Genomic DNA, 15,524 nt, shown 5'->3' on the forward strand with positions numbered 1-15,524 from the left:
ATCTGTTCTGTTTCTGTAATCTTGGTTTACATTGGTTATAGAATATGAGTAATGTGGTAAGCATATATTACCGTCGCAAGTAAATGTGATGAATAGTGAGAGCAGGCGAGATGCCGCGTAGACCTCTCACGGAAATGAACACAACAAACAAGCGCGTGTCAACTATGTTACAGCCGGCCGAAGTGGCCGTGCGGTTAAAGGCGCTGCAGTCTGGGACCGCAAGACCGCTACGGTCGCAGGTTCGAATCCTGCCTCGGGCATGGATGTTTGTGATGTCCTTAGGTTAGTTAGGTTTAACTAGTTCTAAGTTCTAGGGGACTAATGACCTCAGCAGTTGAGTCCCATAGTGCTCAGAGCCATTTGAACCATTTGAACCAACTATGTTACAACAAACTGAATGCAGGAGTCAAAACGTGTGGTGCTTGTGTAGAGTAAATAGAAGGTGCATACGTCTGGAGGTCCCTTCGTCATACATCGCAGTTGCAAACTGACATTACACCACGACACAGACACTGATTTCAGTATAGCGCAGTATAGCGAACAGACACGCCAATGACCGGGAAGACAATTCATAATTTTCTGATAAAAAAAATATGGGGTACGAGGAAGATTTGATCACGGAACTGCCTCTTCACAAACTAATACTGTGAAAGCAAAACCACGACGCCGTGGCTCTGCGAATTCGCTCGATGCTGCACATCTTGTGTTTGGACCGTTCACTGTTTCTGTTTTGCTTCTTATTTCACAGTCCAGTACACATTCTTCCTATTCGCGCTGACCACTCAGTTACCAGGGGCGGACATGAAAGCAATGAGAAGTAGAAGAAACAAGATTAACATGGACAAAGCAAGGAGCACACAAAGAGCACACAGGCACACACCAAAAGGGCATTCCTGGCCAAGAGAAGTCTATGGGTATCAGCCATTTACCTTTTTTAGAGGAAAAAATTCTGAGAATCTTCATGTGGAGCACAGCATTATATGGTGAATCAAGGGCTGAGGGAAAGCCCTAACAGAAGATCATCGAAGTGTTTTAGATGTGGTGGTAAAGAAGAAGGCTGACAATTAGATGGACAGATAAGGTAAGGAATGAGGAGGTTCTCAGCAGAATCGGCGCAAAGAGGAACGTATGGAAAGCACTGACAAGAAGAATGGTCAGGAAATTTAAGACACACGGAATAACTTTCAGGCTACCAGTGGGAGCTGTTGCGGATAAAAAATATAGAGGAAGACAGAGATTGGAATACATCCACAAATATTTGAGGACGTAGAGTGCAAGTGCTACTTTGAGGTGAAGAAATTGAAACAGGACAAGAGTTGGTGGCGGCCCATTAACGCAGTTAGAAGACTGATGATAAAAACAAAAATCTCCTGTGGCATTGATAGTTTTTAGCAATCATTCACTGAAACGGGGAAAAGGGCAATGGAAGCATGATCTTAAAAACCGGGTGATGAAAAGAGAAAAACCAGAAGGATTGACACAAACATAACAGGGCAGTGAAACTGCCTAGGTGATGGCAGTGAAGGTGCTGACATAGAAAAGATGAAGAAGTATGTGATGATGATGATGATGAATTGATGATCGAACTGCTGGTGGTGATGACGCTGTAGCTGCAGCCTCTAAAAGAAAGAAATGTTAATTACTTATTTAATATGCTGATTGAATATGTCTGATTACGTTCAGAGCTTGTAGATACATTATTAATAAACTATTTCTGAAAACAAGACGGTCAGTGCTATTGCATAGCACTCAGAGTGCTACTTCAAACACTAAAATCACTTTAATACTAATGGTTCAAATGGCTCTGAGCACTATGCGACTTAACTTCTGAGGTCATCAGTCGCCTATAACTTAGAACTAATTAAACCTAACTAACCTAAGGACATCACACACATCCATGCCCGAGGCAGGATTCGAACCTGCGACCGTAGTGGTCGCTTGGCTCCAGACTGTAGCGCCTAGAAGCGCTCGGCCACTCCGGCCGGCAATACTAATGGTTCAAACGGGTCTAAGCACTATGAGACTTAACATCTGAAGTCATCAGTCCCCTAGAACTTAGAACTACTTAAACCTAACTAACCTAAGGACATCACACACATCCATGCCCGAGGCAGGATTCGAACCTGCGACCGTAGAAGTCGCGCGGTTGCAGACTGAAGCGCCTAGAACCGCTCGACCACAGGGGCCGGCATTTTTAATACTAATTGTCGTATAAAAATTGTTGTTTGTTGGATAACTATGATGCAGAAAGGTATTGTATAATCTACTGTCTGCAGGACCTCCACAACCGTTGCCAAAGTTTTTCGTGATGACTAAATCTGCTACAGTTGTACTTGGCAAATCCTGTATGTGGGTAAAATCGTAAACACAACCCCATCTTCAGGCGCTACGAAGAACAGGGAAAATTAAGAGCGAATCTTCAGGAAATTCACATCATACAGATGTGAAAATCGGGCTACACCTTGGCTGCATACGAGAAAGTTGTACCAGTCATGAAAAAAATCTAGCGAGTTTATCAAGTGGTATGCGAGATTCCGTGAGGATGAGGTATAAACTAGTTCTCTGAGTCAACCAGTACGACATACGGTGAACGGGGCCTGACCGAAAAAAAGTAACAATGAAACAACAAATAAACACACATTGCCAGGCTAATGTAATCTATAAATCCACTGCTAACGACTTTTCATGTGGAATGGACTTCATTAAAATGAAGGCATACTGTATGTTTGAAACCCTGGGTCGATGTAAGAGACGTCCTAATGGCCCTGATCAGATCAGATTAAATAAATAAATATTGACTCTACAAGGAAAGAGATGATATTTGTCCTCGAACTAGATATAAGATACTTGAAACTAAGGTACTTCCCGGTTTATCTTATCCTAAATCAGATGAAAGATAATTCCTCTGAGACGTGTAAGTATATATCGACAGCACGAATGTCTTCTTCCAAACGTAAACATGTTTTCCATCACGCTGCTGCTGATTGCTGCCGCTTTCTCCGCGAGGGTAACGGCTGTTCCGCGCCGTTCCATGGTTCAGGAGGTACGTTAATCGACAACGAATCAAGTAAAGTTAACCCTTGAAGTCAGCAGTTCCCGTTTTCACGCTTAATCTGCTAGTAGGTTGACAGATGAATTCAGATTTTTATTTAAGTTGCTCTAGGGCTGACACAGAGCAGACATGTATTACGTTTAAAACGTACGTAACGCTTTAACATAAAGTTTCAGTGTGGTGTACTTGGAAGCAATCTCCGAAACGAACTCCTAAGCCGTAGTCTCTTCCCATAACTTTTCAACAATTAAGTTACGAATACGCTCTGAAAGATTTAGTAGCCTTCTAAATTGTTTCACTTGCTAAATTACACTTTTTTTCTTTCTACGTGCACATTCGTAGTTCCTGATTTCCTCATACATTTCGTGACAAAAATCACACCAACACACGTCCCTACACTTAAAATTAGCTGACGCAGTAATACTGCCTGTCACCAATAGATGGCAGAGCAACACAGTTTTGCTTACGAAATCGCATTTAACAATACATCAATGTGTTATCATGAGTGCAGGATTAAAATATAATGTCCTGTTACACGTTTTTTAAATCATCAGTCTTAATTGTTTTGATGCAGCCCTGATTCACTAGCATACAACGCTGTTCTTCAGATGTACGTTCTCAAATATTTCTTCCTCAGATTAATGCCTGTGTTTGAAACTGACAGACTTATCTCGGCAAGGAATGCCCTTTCTGCCAGTGCTAGTCTGCTTTTTATAACCTCCCTGCTTTTCCGTCATACGCTATTTTGCTTCCAAGGTAGCAGAATTCCTTAACTTCCTCGACATTGCAATCACCAATTTTTACGTTAAGTTTCTCGCTACTCTCATTTCTGTTACTTCTCATTATTTTCGCCTTTCTTCGGTTTACTCTCACACTATGTTCTCACTGGATTTTTTTTTTCCATTCAACAAGTCCTATAATTCTTCTTCACCTTTACTGAGGATAGGAATGTCATCACTGAATTTTATCACTGATATCCTTTCATGCTGAGTTTTTATCCCACTCTCGAACTTTCCTATTATTTCTTTCATTGCTTCTTCGCTGTATAGATTGAGCAGTAGGGCCGAAATATTGCGTCCGCGTCTTACACGCTTCTTAATCCGAGCACTTTACTCTTGTTTTCTGAGTCTTAGTGTTACCTCTTGACCCTTGTACATACTCATAATGTATATTATCTGACTTTCCCAATGCTTACTCCTACTTTTCTTAGGATTTCAAACATCTTGCACCATTTTACATTGCTGAATGCTTTTTCCCGGTCGACAAATCCTATGAATGTGTCCTGGTTTTTCTTCAGTCTTGCTTGCATTACCAAGTGCAACGTCAGGACTGCTACTCTGGTGCCTTTATCTTTCCTAAATCCAAAACGATAGTCATCTAGCACATCCTCAACTTTTTCCTCCATCCTTCTGAATATTATTTTTGTCAGCAATTTCGATACACGAGCTCATACTCTGATTGTGATATGGTTGTCGCACTTATCAGCTCTTGATATCTTTGGAATTGTGCACGTAAGTTTCTCCATAAGTCTGGCGGTATGTTGGCAGTATCATAGATTCTTCAAACCAACTTAAATAGTTTGCGCTTTCCTCAATAAACTCAGAGATTTCGATTGGATCTTATACGAGGTGCAACAATAAAGTAATGAGACTTATTTTCTTTGCAAGATGTGGCAACCCTGCAGGCTTGCGTAGGCACAATATCTTTGACCTTGGTCTACAAGCTGCTTCTAGTCCAAACAGCACATCCATGCAACTGCTCAGTCGTGAGTTGTGCTGTAATAGGGTAACATGTGTTGTGTCTCTCATGACAGAAATGGAAACGCATAATATTGTGCAATGGTATGCCATTTCTTTTTGCATTAAATTGGATGAAAACGCGACGACAACTTACGGTAAGCCTTTGGAGAGGAGGTTATGTCAAGAGCTCAAGTTTTTCGTTGGCATAAAATGTTTAGTGAAGGCAGAACAAATGTTGAAGATGAAGACCGCAGTGGACGACCATCAACCTCTCGGACGGATGTCAACTTGGACAACTTGTTCATAAAGAGTGGGTGCCTCCTGGACCAACAGTTCCAATGTTACTACAAAGACATTTTGCAAAGACTTCGTAAAAGAGTTCTTCATGTCTGTGCCAACATTGCTGAAATTGGATTCTACATTACGATAATGCGCCTTCCCATACTGCTCTGTCATTACAGCAATTTTAACCTCAAAATAAATTTCAGTACTACCACAGCCACATTATTCACCAGATATCGCTCCGTGCGACGTTTCTCTATTTCCAAGAGTCAAAACGGTGGCCAAGGGACACCATTTTCAAACAACACAAGATGTCCAAAAAGTTGTGACGAGGGCCTTGGAGGATATTAAAGAAGATGAGTTTCAGAAATGTTACCATCAATGGCAGTATCGCTGTAAAAAGTGTGTGCAATCAGAAGGGAACTACTTTGAAGGAGACAACACTAAACTTGACTAAAACGGTAAGCAACATTTTTTTTCACATCAGTCTCATTACTTTATTGTCGCACCTCGTACATCCCTTCTGCCTTATTTAATCTCAAGTCTCCGAGTGCTCTTTTAAATTCTACTCTAATACTCTATCCCCTATCTCATTTCTATCACCGAGCGAGGTGGCGCAGTGGCTAGCACACTGGACTCGCATTCGGGAGGACGACGGTTCAATCCCGCGTCCGGCCATCCTGATTTAGGTTTTCTGTGATTTCCCTAAATCGCTCCAGGCAAATGCCGGGATGGTTCCTTTGAAAGGGCACGGCCAGCTTCCTTCCCTAATCCGTTGAGACCGATAACCTCGCTGTCTGGTCTCCTCCCCCAAACAATCCAATCCAATCCAATCCAATCATTTCTATCGACCTCAATTTCTTCTATCACATGAGCAGAGAATTCCTCGTCCTCATAGACGCCTTCAATACAAAAAAAAAAAATGGTTCAAATGGCTCTGAGCACTAAGGGACTCAACTTCTGGGGTCATTAGTCCCCTAGAACTGAGAACTAGTTAAACCTAACGAACCTAAGGACATCACACACATCCATGCCCGTGGCAGGATTCGAACCTGCGACCGTAGCGGTCTCGCGGTTCCAGACTGCAGCGTCTAGAACCGCATGGCCACTTCGGCCGGCCCTTCAATACAATTTCCAACTCTGCACTCCCTGCTCGTCAGTTACGATTGCACTCTGAATGTTGTCGCTCTTCCTTTTAATCTCACAGAAAATTGAACTGATATTGTCTTTGTGCAAAATCAGTCCTTGTGGCAGTAATTTGTTTTCGATTTCTTCACATTTCGCCTTCAGCCATTACGTCCTGGCTTCTCTGCACTTTCTGTTTATATCATTCTCAAGTGATTTATATTGTTGTATTTCTCTTTCCCTAAATATTTTTGTACTTTCTCCTTTAGTCGACCAATCAAAGTATTTCTTTTGATCTCTGTGGTTTCTTCATTGTTACCTTCCCAATGACTATGTTTTCCTCTCCAACATCTGTGATTGCTCTTTTTACAAACGCTCACTCCTTTTCAACAGTAGTGCCTGCCGTGGTATTCCTTATTGCAGTATCCTGATCTCTAATGTATTTGAACAGCATCTTATTCCTCATTATTTCGATATCCCATGTCCTTTCACAATGATAGTTCCATAAGACTCTCATGCACAGCAGTCTACTCTTCATCACTACCAACTTATGAGTCTATACCTGCTACTGCATAGGTCTTACAATCCAATATCGGATTTCGGAAACTGTTTGACCATGATGTAATTAAGATGAAATCTTCCCTGTCTACAGGCGTTTTCCAAGTATAGCCCCTCATGTAGTGATTCCTGAAGAATGTATTTGCTCTTGTTAGCTTAAATTTATTGATGAACTCAATTAGTCTTTCTCCTCCCTTGTTCCTACTCCCGAGGACAAATTCTCCTGTAAAGCTTTCTTTGCTACTTCTCTTACAACTGCTTTCCAATCCCCCGTGATTATTGCCCTTTACGTACTGAATTACCTTCTCAATAGCCTGAAATAAATTCTCTATCTCTTCTGCTTGTAACGTCGGCATGTATACATGGACTATTCTTATCAGCGTCAGTTGGCTGTCGATTCTGATGAGAACAATCCTATCACTGAACTGTTCAAAGTAACTCACTCAGTACTCTACCTTTCCCTTCATAGCGAATCGTTCTCAAGTTTTAAGATTTTCAGTTGCTGTTGATATTACCCCATGCTCTATTACCCCATGCTCGTCGAAATAGGTACATATGTCTTCTTTTCATTTCACTTCACTGACTCCAGCTACATCTAGAATGAGCCTTAGGTATTCCAACTTCACCTTCAGACGCTTCGATATGTAGAAAATTTGCCTTTCCGTTGTTAGTTCATCTTTTTGTCATGGTCACATCCATTTTGGTAGTCCTCATCCAGAGATCCGAATGGAGGACCAATACGAAACCTTTAGCCTTAGATATATCTTCATGACACTTTCAATTACAGGTCAATTGATGGATACACCTTATTTGTATTTAAGGCATTCATCCCACAGCCTTCCGCATCTTCATCCCGTCGGTGATTGCTGATTCATCCGCCTTTCAGAGGCAATTTTCCATCCCAAGGGTAAAAAAGTGCTCTGAACCTCTGCCCCGTCCTCGTCCCTCTTGGAAAGACTGTCGGCAAAAAGAGGATGACTTCTTACTCCGGAAGTGTTCGGCCGCACTGTTTATTTTTATTGAGCTCTTATCCAGTCCTATTAGATATCAAATTTATAAAAGACAAAGCAGTACCTCAGATACTTTCTTCACTTTTCGAGTCCATAGAGCAATAATTCTTAATTTTGCGATGTTCCACAACATAAGTCTAAGCTGTAGCTCAGCCTCGTCTAGATTTCAGCAGGAGGGAAAATTTTCTGGAGTCTAGATTTTTCCAGAATCGCCTTCGTCATTGTATTCCCATTTCACTGTAGTGTCCTATAGTTGTCAGCCTACTGATTGTTCCCTAATTTCCGTATTGTAAATGGTCTTCACTTAGCACTTTTTTTCCTTTTGTATCAAATTTTTTATGTCCTGGGGTAGATTACTTCCAAAGTTGTATATGTGTGGCCTCCAGGGGTGTGATTCTGTTGATGAAGCTGTTCCTCGATGTGAGACGTGGAGCGGTGGTGGGATGTTTGGGTATCGTAATGCCTTTGGTGAGACGTTTGCTTCTTCCTGTCATATTCTCCTCTGTCAATTCTGGAGGAGCGATACCAGTAGGAAGGTTGACCGCTTGCTGAGGTATGGTATGTCTGAAACAGACTGTCATAGTTCTAACAGTTTCATTCAGTGTGTCACTGAAGAACTATGAGCGTGCTTGCCACAGACTGCTGGTGCGCATTCACTGGCACTGTTGGTATAAGATGTGGACTGGCTCCTAAGTAGTAGCGCAGATGTCAAGAAGGCTTTAATGAACGGTCCTCTGAGTCTCCCGTAGTGGTTTACACCAACTAAATAAACTTCTTAAATCATATTAGCACAACTGGGATGCGACGTCTGCTCTTCTCTTTAAGCCGCTTCCGGGGTTCATGGGAGTGCACGGCCCGTGGATTGAGGGTGTAGACCAGGTGACAGCTCTATTTTGGAACTGCCATTAACGATTTTTTTTTGCTAAAACAACAAACACATCACAAAGCTGACTTATGACCTTTGTTGTATACTCTTAAATTGAAGTAAGTATTTTATTAAGTAATAAGTTTGCGCACAAAGGACACTACACGAGTGAGAAGGCGGTTGGTGGTAGCTCTGAACGCCACAATTTTCAACCTAGCACAGAATTTTTAAAAACTGCTTTGAAACTGTTGATACCTTATAACCAGGTACTTAGGTGTTTCTTTAAAAAAATGGTTTTTAACCAAGTGGCAGCACTCTGAAATAAAAGTCAGTTTACTAATTTCCAAGATTCTGGAAGGCATTACGTCAGCAACTGTGGTTTAGGGGAACCATCCAAGTTGCAATATTAATTTTATTTATTACTTGATGACTATCTTCAAGCCCAAGCTCATTGTCAAATCATCCACTAATCCATGCAGTAACATGTATTATAACAACCACATGTCTACTCATTCCAGTTAACCACGTCTTGTCAATTAATGCAGGACTGAAGTTCATTCACCTAACTATGCCATGCACTAGTTAACAAAATGTGTTTACGTGCAATTAATAGGCATTGGCTGTCGTAATGGATGTTACTGGATAGCTTAGTCGATGAGCTTATTCTCGAAATTAGTCGTCAAGTAGTAAGGAAAATTAATATTGCAACTTGGATCATTCTCCGCAATTTATTGCATAATTTGATGAAAGTCAATGTTTTCGACATTAAAGTCGTTATAAGAACGTGCACAAAAAATCGAAATTAAAATATATGGCAAAAATCATACGTACTACAGTATAGAAAACACCGACTCACAAGTTACAAAAAGTTATAATGCAAGTGAATGTATATTTAATGAGGTACAACTCTAACTTGAAAAGGTTGTTTCGAAAAACAAACGTTTAAATTTCAACGTGTATTTTTTTAATGTTGAAACTAAACAACCGTTTAATCAGCAGTGGCAGCACCGTTCACTTAGCCTCTTTCTCGCCGATGTCGGAAGACTCATTTTGACTAAATTATGTCGATTAAATGGCTTCCGCTTACCTATGGAAGTGTTTTTTGCACGACTGGGATTGCTTTTATAACCTGTTCTATTCGTGTAAATACGTTTCTTTGTCATTTTCTAGCACTCACGTTTTACTTCGTACAAAAGAACAAGCGAAATGACAGACGTGAGACAGGCACGTGTTTTCAGATTGTTCACACAAGCAGAGCCAAAAATAAAAAACCACCATAACAACACACACACACACACACAGCACAAAAAAATTATATTACACCAAAACACACACACACACACACACACACGCACACACACACACACACACACACACACACACACACACACACACGTACACAAACGCACACACAAATGCATACACTGAAACGTCCCCTTAAAAAAATTATACATGACTGTGCTTAAACTGACACACAATATTTTTGGCGCAACGCAATCTTTCAGTAATCCTTACAAAAGAATGGCCCTGACTAACATTAACCTACACGTTTCACAAATCACTTACCTCTCAAAAATCTTCGTTACTCGAACTACTGCAATACAGCGAGCGCCACTACTGTCAGCTAAAAAAAAGATTCAAACTACTGAAGGCACTAACTACTGATAGACGTAGTTAGCAAATGAAAGATTTTGACAGAGAACAAACAATGTATTTACCTCAATAGTGTTCAAAAATGAGAATATATATACAGCAGTTCATGACATCCATTCTTACAAATGTACTGTCTCTGATGGACACACGTCCAGATCATCCGCTCTCAAAACTCCGCCATTTCTCTCCCCACATCCACCACTGCTGGCGGCTCACCTCCAACTGCGCAACGCTACGTGCTGTTAACAGCCAACTGCCCAACACTACAATAGCGACTATTGCAACAACGCCGACCAGCCTCAGACTGCACACAGCACAGTCAGCGATTTTCATACAGAGCACTACGTGGCGTTACCTAAACAGCCTACTTACAACACGAACAGATCACAGATACTTCAATAATTACACTCGAAAGTTTTGGCAATAACATTCGATCCTTGGCAAAAACATTTGACAGTCGGCAACAGAAACCAAAACATTCCATTGAAACAAGCATTCAGTTCATAGTGCTGTGGAATGTGGGAAAAAACGCAAATTGGCATTCATAAGAAGAAGAACAACACCAAAAATGCAACAGGAGCGTAATATGTAAGAAATTGTCCACGCAACCCGTAAGTACACTTAAAAACATTACTGCTTAATAGGAAACACCAACCACCGGAACTGTTTATAAATTATAGGCACAGTGACAAAAATGTAAATTAAATAGCTAACGTATGTACATATTCCAAGCCACTGGTGATGCCTTGCAGAAAATAAAGGCAAACGCGTATGGCACTAAAATTGTGTTTTATTCAGTTGCTGTCAGACGGTCCATAAATAAAAATTATCAATAAATGAATCGTGTTACGAAGAGAAATCTCGTTGATAATACTATTTTACTTGATACTAATGTCGTCTGTGATACTAGCCGAAACTAACAGGATCCCTCTTCCGTCGTTAACTATTATAGTATTACATCGGTTACGTTCGAGCTCTAGCGTGCACCAGACACCCATGCAGTAAACCGCGGTTTTAACATATTTTTAGCATTTACGACGCATTTGCTATGAATTAATCTTAAATATAGACTCCCTAACGAACATTTTAAGCCAATAAAAATTTCTACCCCGGCCTACACCCTTCACGACGAGGTTCGGTGTTCTGGCCACCCTGGATGTAGTTTTTAGGCGGTTTCCTGCATCCGGCTAGGTGAATACCGCGCTGATTCGACTGCTTCAGTTACACTGTTCGCAAACACTACGGTAAACGTTCTCATGCTTTAACGCTGCTAACACTTGGCACAGACAGTTGGGGTACACAAATTCCGGCCCGAGGGGGTAAAGGGTGACAACAGCAAGGACACTCAGCCACACTATCACTAACATTGCCAAATATAGAGTAACACGCCGACCCCGTGGAGATACGGGGTAAAGGCGAGGGAAGAAGAGACTTCTGATGGCTTGATGGTTGTCAGTCTGACCTCGGGGGAGTGATGTTTCATTGCATTTATTCCTAAAGTTTGTTTGATAGGTTTTGCACGCGCGTTCGACGCGTCACCAGTCATCGTAATGTTGAGCAGAGAACTTGTTACAGGGAGACGACGTGATCGTGACTGTAGAGAACGGCGACCTGAGGGGCGTGGTGGCCACGTCACTGAACGGCGCTCTCTACAACCAGTTCCTGGGCATACCGTTCGCCACGCCGCCTGTGGGAGATCTCCGATTCCGCGTGAGTACTAGATGTGGAAGTTCTAAATACATAGGCAACTCTGTATAAACGACGGGCGTTCAATCAGCAACGCAACACATTTTCATCTGAAAGCAGATTGGTTTTATTCAGGATCCCAATCAACATATTATTCCCTCCTCTTCTGGATACAAATCCCTATTATCCATCACAATTTTCGTTCGTTGCGACTGCCTTACCCCACCTTACAGGGGGAGAGAACCTGTATGCCTGCATGGTACCACTCCACTGGTAGAAGTCAAAGTCCTCCCAGCATCATTAACTTCCCCATAATCCAAGTACTCCTCTCTGCGGAGTACGTCCTTCATTGGTCCAAACAGATGGAAGTCGAAAGGTGCGAGATCCGGACTGTAGGGTAGAAGAAGAACATCAGTTCAACGAAGTTTCGTGAGCTCCTCTCGGGTGCGCAGAATTGTATGAGATATTGCGTTGTCATGAAAAGAAGAAGTTCGTTTGCATTTTTGTGGCGACGGACACGCTGAAAGCCGTTTCTTCGCTGCAAGAGTCACAACTGTGTGCACAGGCCACACCGACTCAAAGGAAGGCCTCGGCGTTTGTTCGTGACGTCACGTCAGCTAGGCACGGCGAACGCCAGGTCTGTTCCAGGCATACTCATGATGGTGGTGTCTCCCTTCCTGACAAAGGAAAATGTGAAACTATTGACGGTAGTTGACCAACTCACATTGGTCTGAGAGATTTCTTCAATCAATTAACTGTGCAATTCATTACACTTCTTAACAAATAGTGTACTCCTGAACTTAAATTTCCACCTGTTTTAAGGATTGACATACAAAAACAACTTCATGGCCTATCAGCAACAGAATTCGTGCTTCTTTACCTTATTTGTAAATCTGAGGAAGTTACGTTTGTACTGGGTTGCTCTTACAAGAAACTGTGAACATATTGGTGCCCTTCTTTAGGTATCTTGGTTGATTATGGGGTGAGGAGCACTGAATGTTAATGAAATATCTTGCGATTGTACACGTTGGGGGAGGGGGTGGGGGACAGAAGAAGAGGCAAAAGAGAGATACTTGTTTTATCAAATAAAATTTTTTAATCTTATAAAGTTTCTCCTTTCAGTTGCAAGAGGCTAATATTTATCTTTTCTAATGTGCATGTATAAAAAAGTTTAAGCTCAGCAGTATTTTCGATGTATGAAGCTATTTTGTTTCCTGTTTAGAATTGCTGTCGTTGAAAACGGCTGTAATCTAATGACTGGCAACAGTTGGACATTTACACATGTAAATTAGTTCACGTTTCCAGTGACGATGTCAATCGAAAATAAATAAAAGAAACGAGTTCATTGTAAGGGGGTTGGAGTAAGTTTCGATAGCAAAATGGATCAAGTAAATATAATTACTTGAATGTAAAATTTCCGAAGCTTGTAATGGGGCAAAGCGTCTTCTCATATTGATCTACGTTTGTTTCGACAGGATTCAGTAATATAAAACTATGATCTTCATTTGTAGCTTTACGATAGTAAGAAAAATCTTTCATCTAAATAAAATTGCAGAATCCAAAACAATACCAAACATTTTGTCCAAAAATAAGAGATTTTTTAGTGATAAGCACGCCCAGGCGTTTCTGCCTGCAACAGACCTAGCGATCGCCGTGTCTAGCTGACGTGACGTCACCAACAAGCGCCGAGGCCTTCCTTTGAGGCAGTGTTGGCACTGGCCGGCACGCGGGACATATCTGACTGGTTTTCGCGACCTTCTTGCAGTGATGAGAGACTCCTCGCCCACTGTTCACTCCCAGGTCATCGTAAACATGCAGCGAGCGCCTATGAATATCTGCAGTGCTGTGATTTTCCGCCGAAAGGAACTCAGTAACAGCATTCTGTTTGCAACACATTTCCGTTACAGACGCCATTTCGAAGGCTAGCTATAGCACCGCCACCTGTCGGAACTACATTAAACTATAGGAACTGAAGCGGGAATATTCCACGACATTCCACAACAAATTCTGAATTTTTACAACCGAAACTGGTCGAGAAAAAAATATGTTTCATCGCTTATTGAACGCCCCATGTAATCTTACTTGTTTTCTCGTTTTCGGAGCAGACCACTCATGGATCTTAGACACAGTGTCAGCACGTTGATCATTTTATTTAACTGATTATACAACCTGCTACAGTTCATGTGAGCTACATGAAGGATCGTACCGTTTTACGATGACCCTTATGTAGGGACTACAGAGAAGAACAGAGCTATGTGTTAGTATTATTTTAAATAACCTTATAATCTAACACCATTAGTGCAATATCAGTACCTTTCTCCTTACTACCAACCATTTCAGTAAACTGACATTCTAACTGTATACACAGAATTGGTGAAGTGGCTTATAATCCAATACCATTAGTGCAAAATAAGTACCTATCTCCTTACTACCAGCCATTTCAGTAAACTGAGGTTCTAACTGTATACACAGAATTGGTAAAGTACAAGTGGCTTATGTACAGACAGGAGTACCTCAGAAATGTAACTTGTCACCAGTGTAGTTCATCCTGTATATTGAGAAAGCATTTCAGAAATGTATAGAATACATAATATAAAGAGTATATACACTTCACCTATGTTTTAGGGGTTCTGAGTAGTTATATCTGTGGGTAGCTCAGCGTGCAGCCCTTTGTAATAAAAACTGAGTAAAGGATTCAACGATCAACTTGAACGTATGTCATATGACGTCCTCTCAGACCAAACTCAACAAACAATACCGAACAAAATGAAAAAAAAGAAACAGGGATAGCGTCTTTGATTAATAATCGCGTTCAAAACCCGCCAACGCTCTAATTTTGATTAATAATCAGCATTGGCAACTTCATTCTGCCAACGGCCTTGCCAAAGAGGGTGGAGGAGCTGACATAGGTTCAAGACACTCTCTTGTCCTTGGGGTGGGAAACTGTCCCTAAAGGTGAAATAATCAGCAATGATCAAAGGTGTTAGGGTCCAGGAGGCCATGGAAAAAATTTCAATAAAGACACATAACGTGTACCCACAGAACATGTGGCCTGTAATTGAAAAAGTGTCAAGATGATACCTCCATTGGCAAAAGACTCCGGAATAGTCCCCCATTAGGATTTCCGGGAGGGGACTGCCAAGGGGAAGGTAATCATGAGAAAAATATGGAATAAACAACGAAAGGATAACGTCCTACGAGTCGCGCGTGGAATGCCAGAGGCTTGAACATGGTAGGGAAGCTAGAAAATCTGAAAACGGAAATGCAGAGGCTCAATCTAAATATAGTAGGGGTCCGTGAAGTGAAATGGAAAGAAGACAGGGATTTCCGGTCTGATGAGTACAGGGTAGTATCAACGGCAGCAGAAAATGGTATAACGGGATTAGGATCCGTTGTGAATAGGAAGGTGGGACAGAGTGTATTACTGTGAACTGCTCAGCGATAGGGTTGTTCTTGTCAGAACCGATAGCAAACCATCAACGACAACAATATTTCAGGGCATAAATGCCTACGCCTAAAGCTAAAGATGAAGAGATACATAAATTATACGAGGA

General features: G+C 41.5%; 1 protein-coding gene across 1 annotated transcript in view; it reads left to right on the forward strand.

Annotated features, from left to right (window-relative positions):
- LOC124805663 (juvenile hormone esterase-like) overlaps positions 1 to 15,524 on the forward strand; it is a 98,531-nt gene that overhangs the window by 32,240 nt on the left and 50,767 nt on the right. The window contains exon 3 of the mRNA XM_047266231.1: positions 11,860 to 11,994. Within this exon, the coding sequence (XP_047122187.1) occupies positions 11,860 to 11,994 (135 nt within the window). The remainder of the gene's footprint in view (positions 1 to 11,859; positions 11,995 to 15,524) is intronic.

This window comes from Schistocerca piceifrons, chromosome 7, assembly GCF_021461385.2.
Source record: "Schistocerca piceifrons isolate TAMUIC-IGC-003096 chromosome 7, iqSchPice1.1, whole genome shotgun sequence".
Classification (NCBI taxonomy): Eukaryota; Metazoa; Arthropoda; class Insecta; order Orthoptera; family Acrididae; genus Schistocerca; species Schistocerca piceifrons.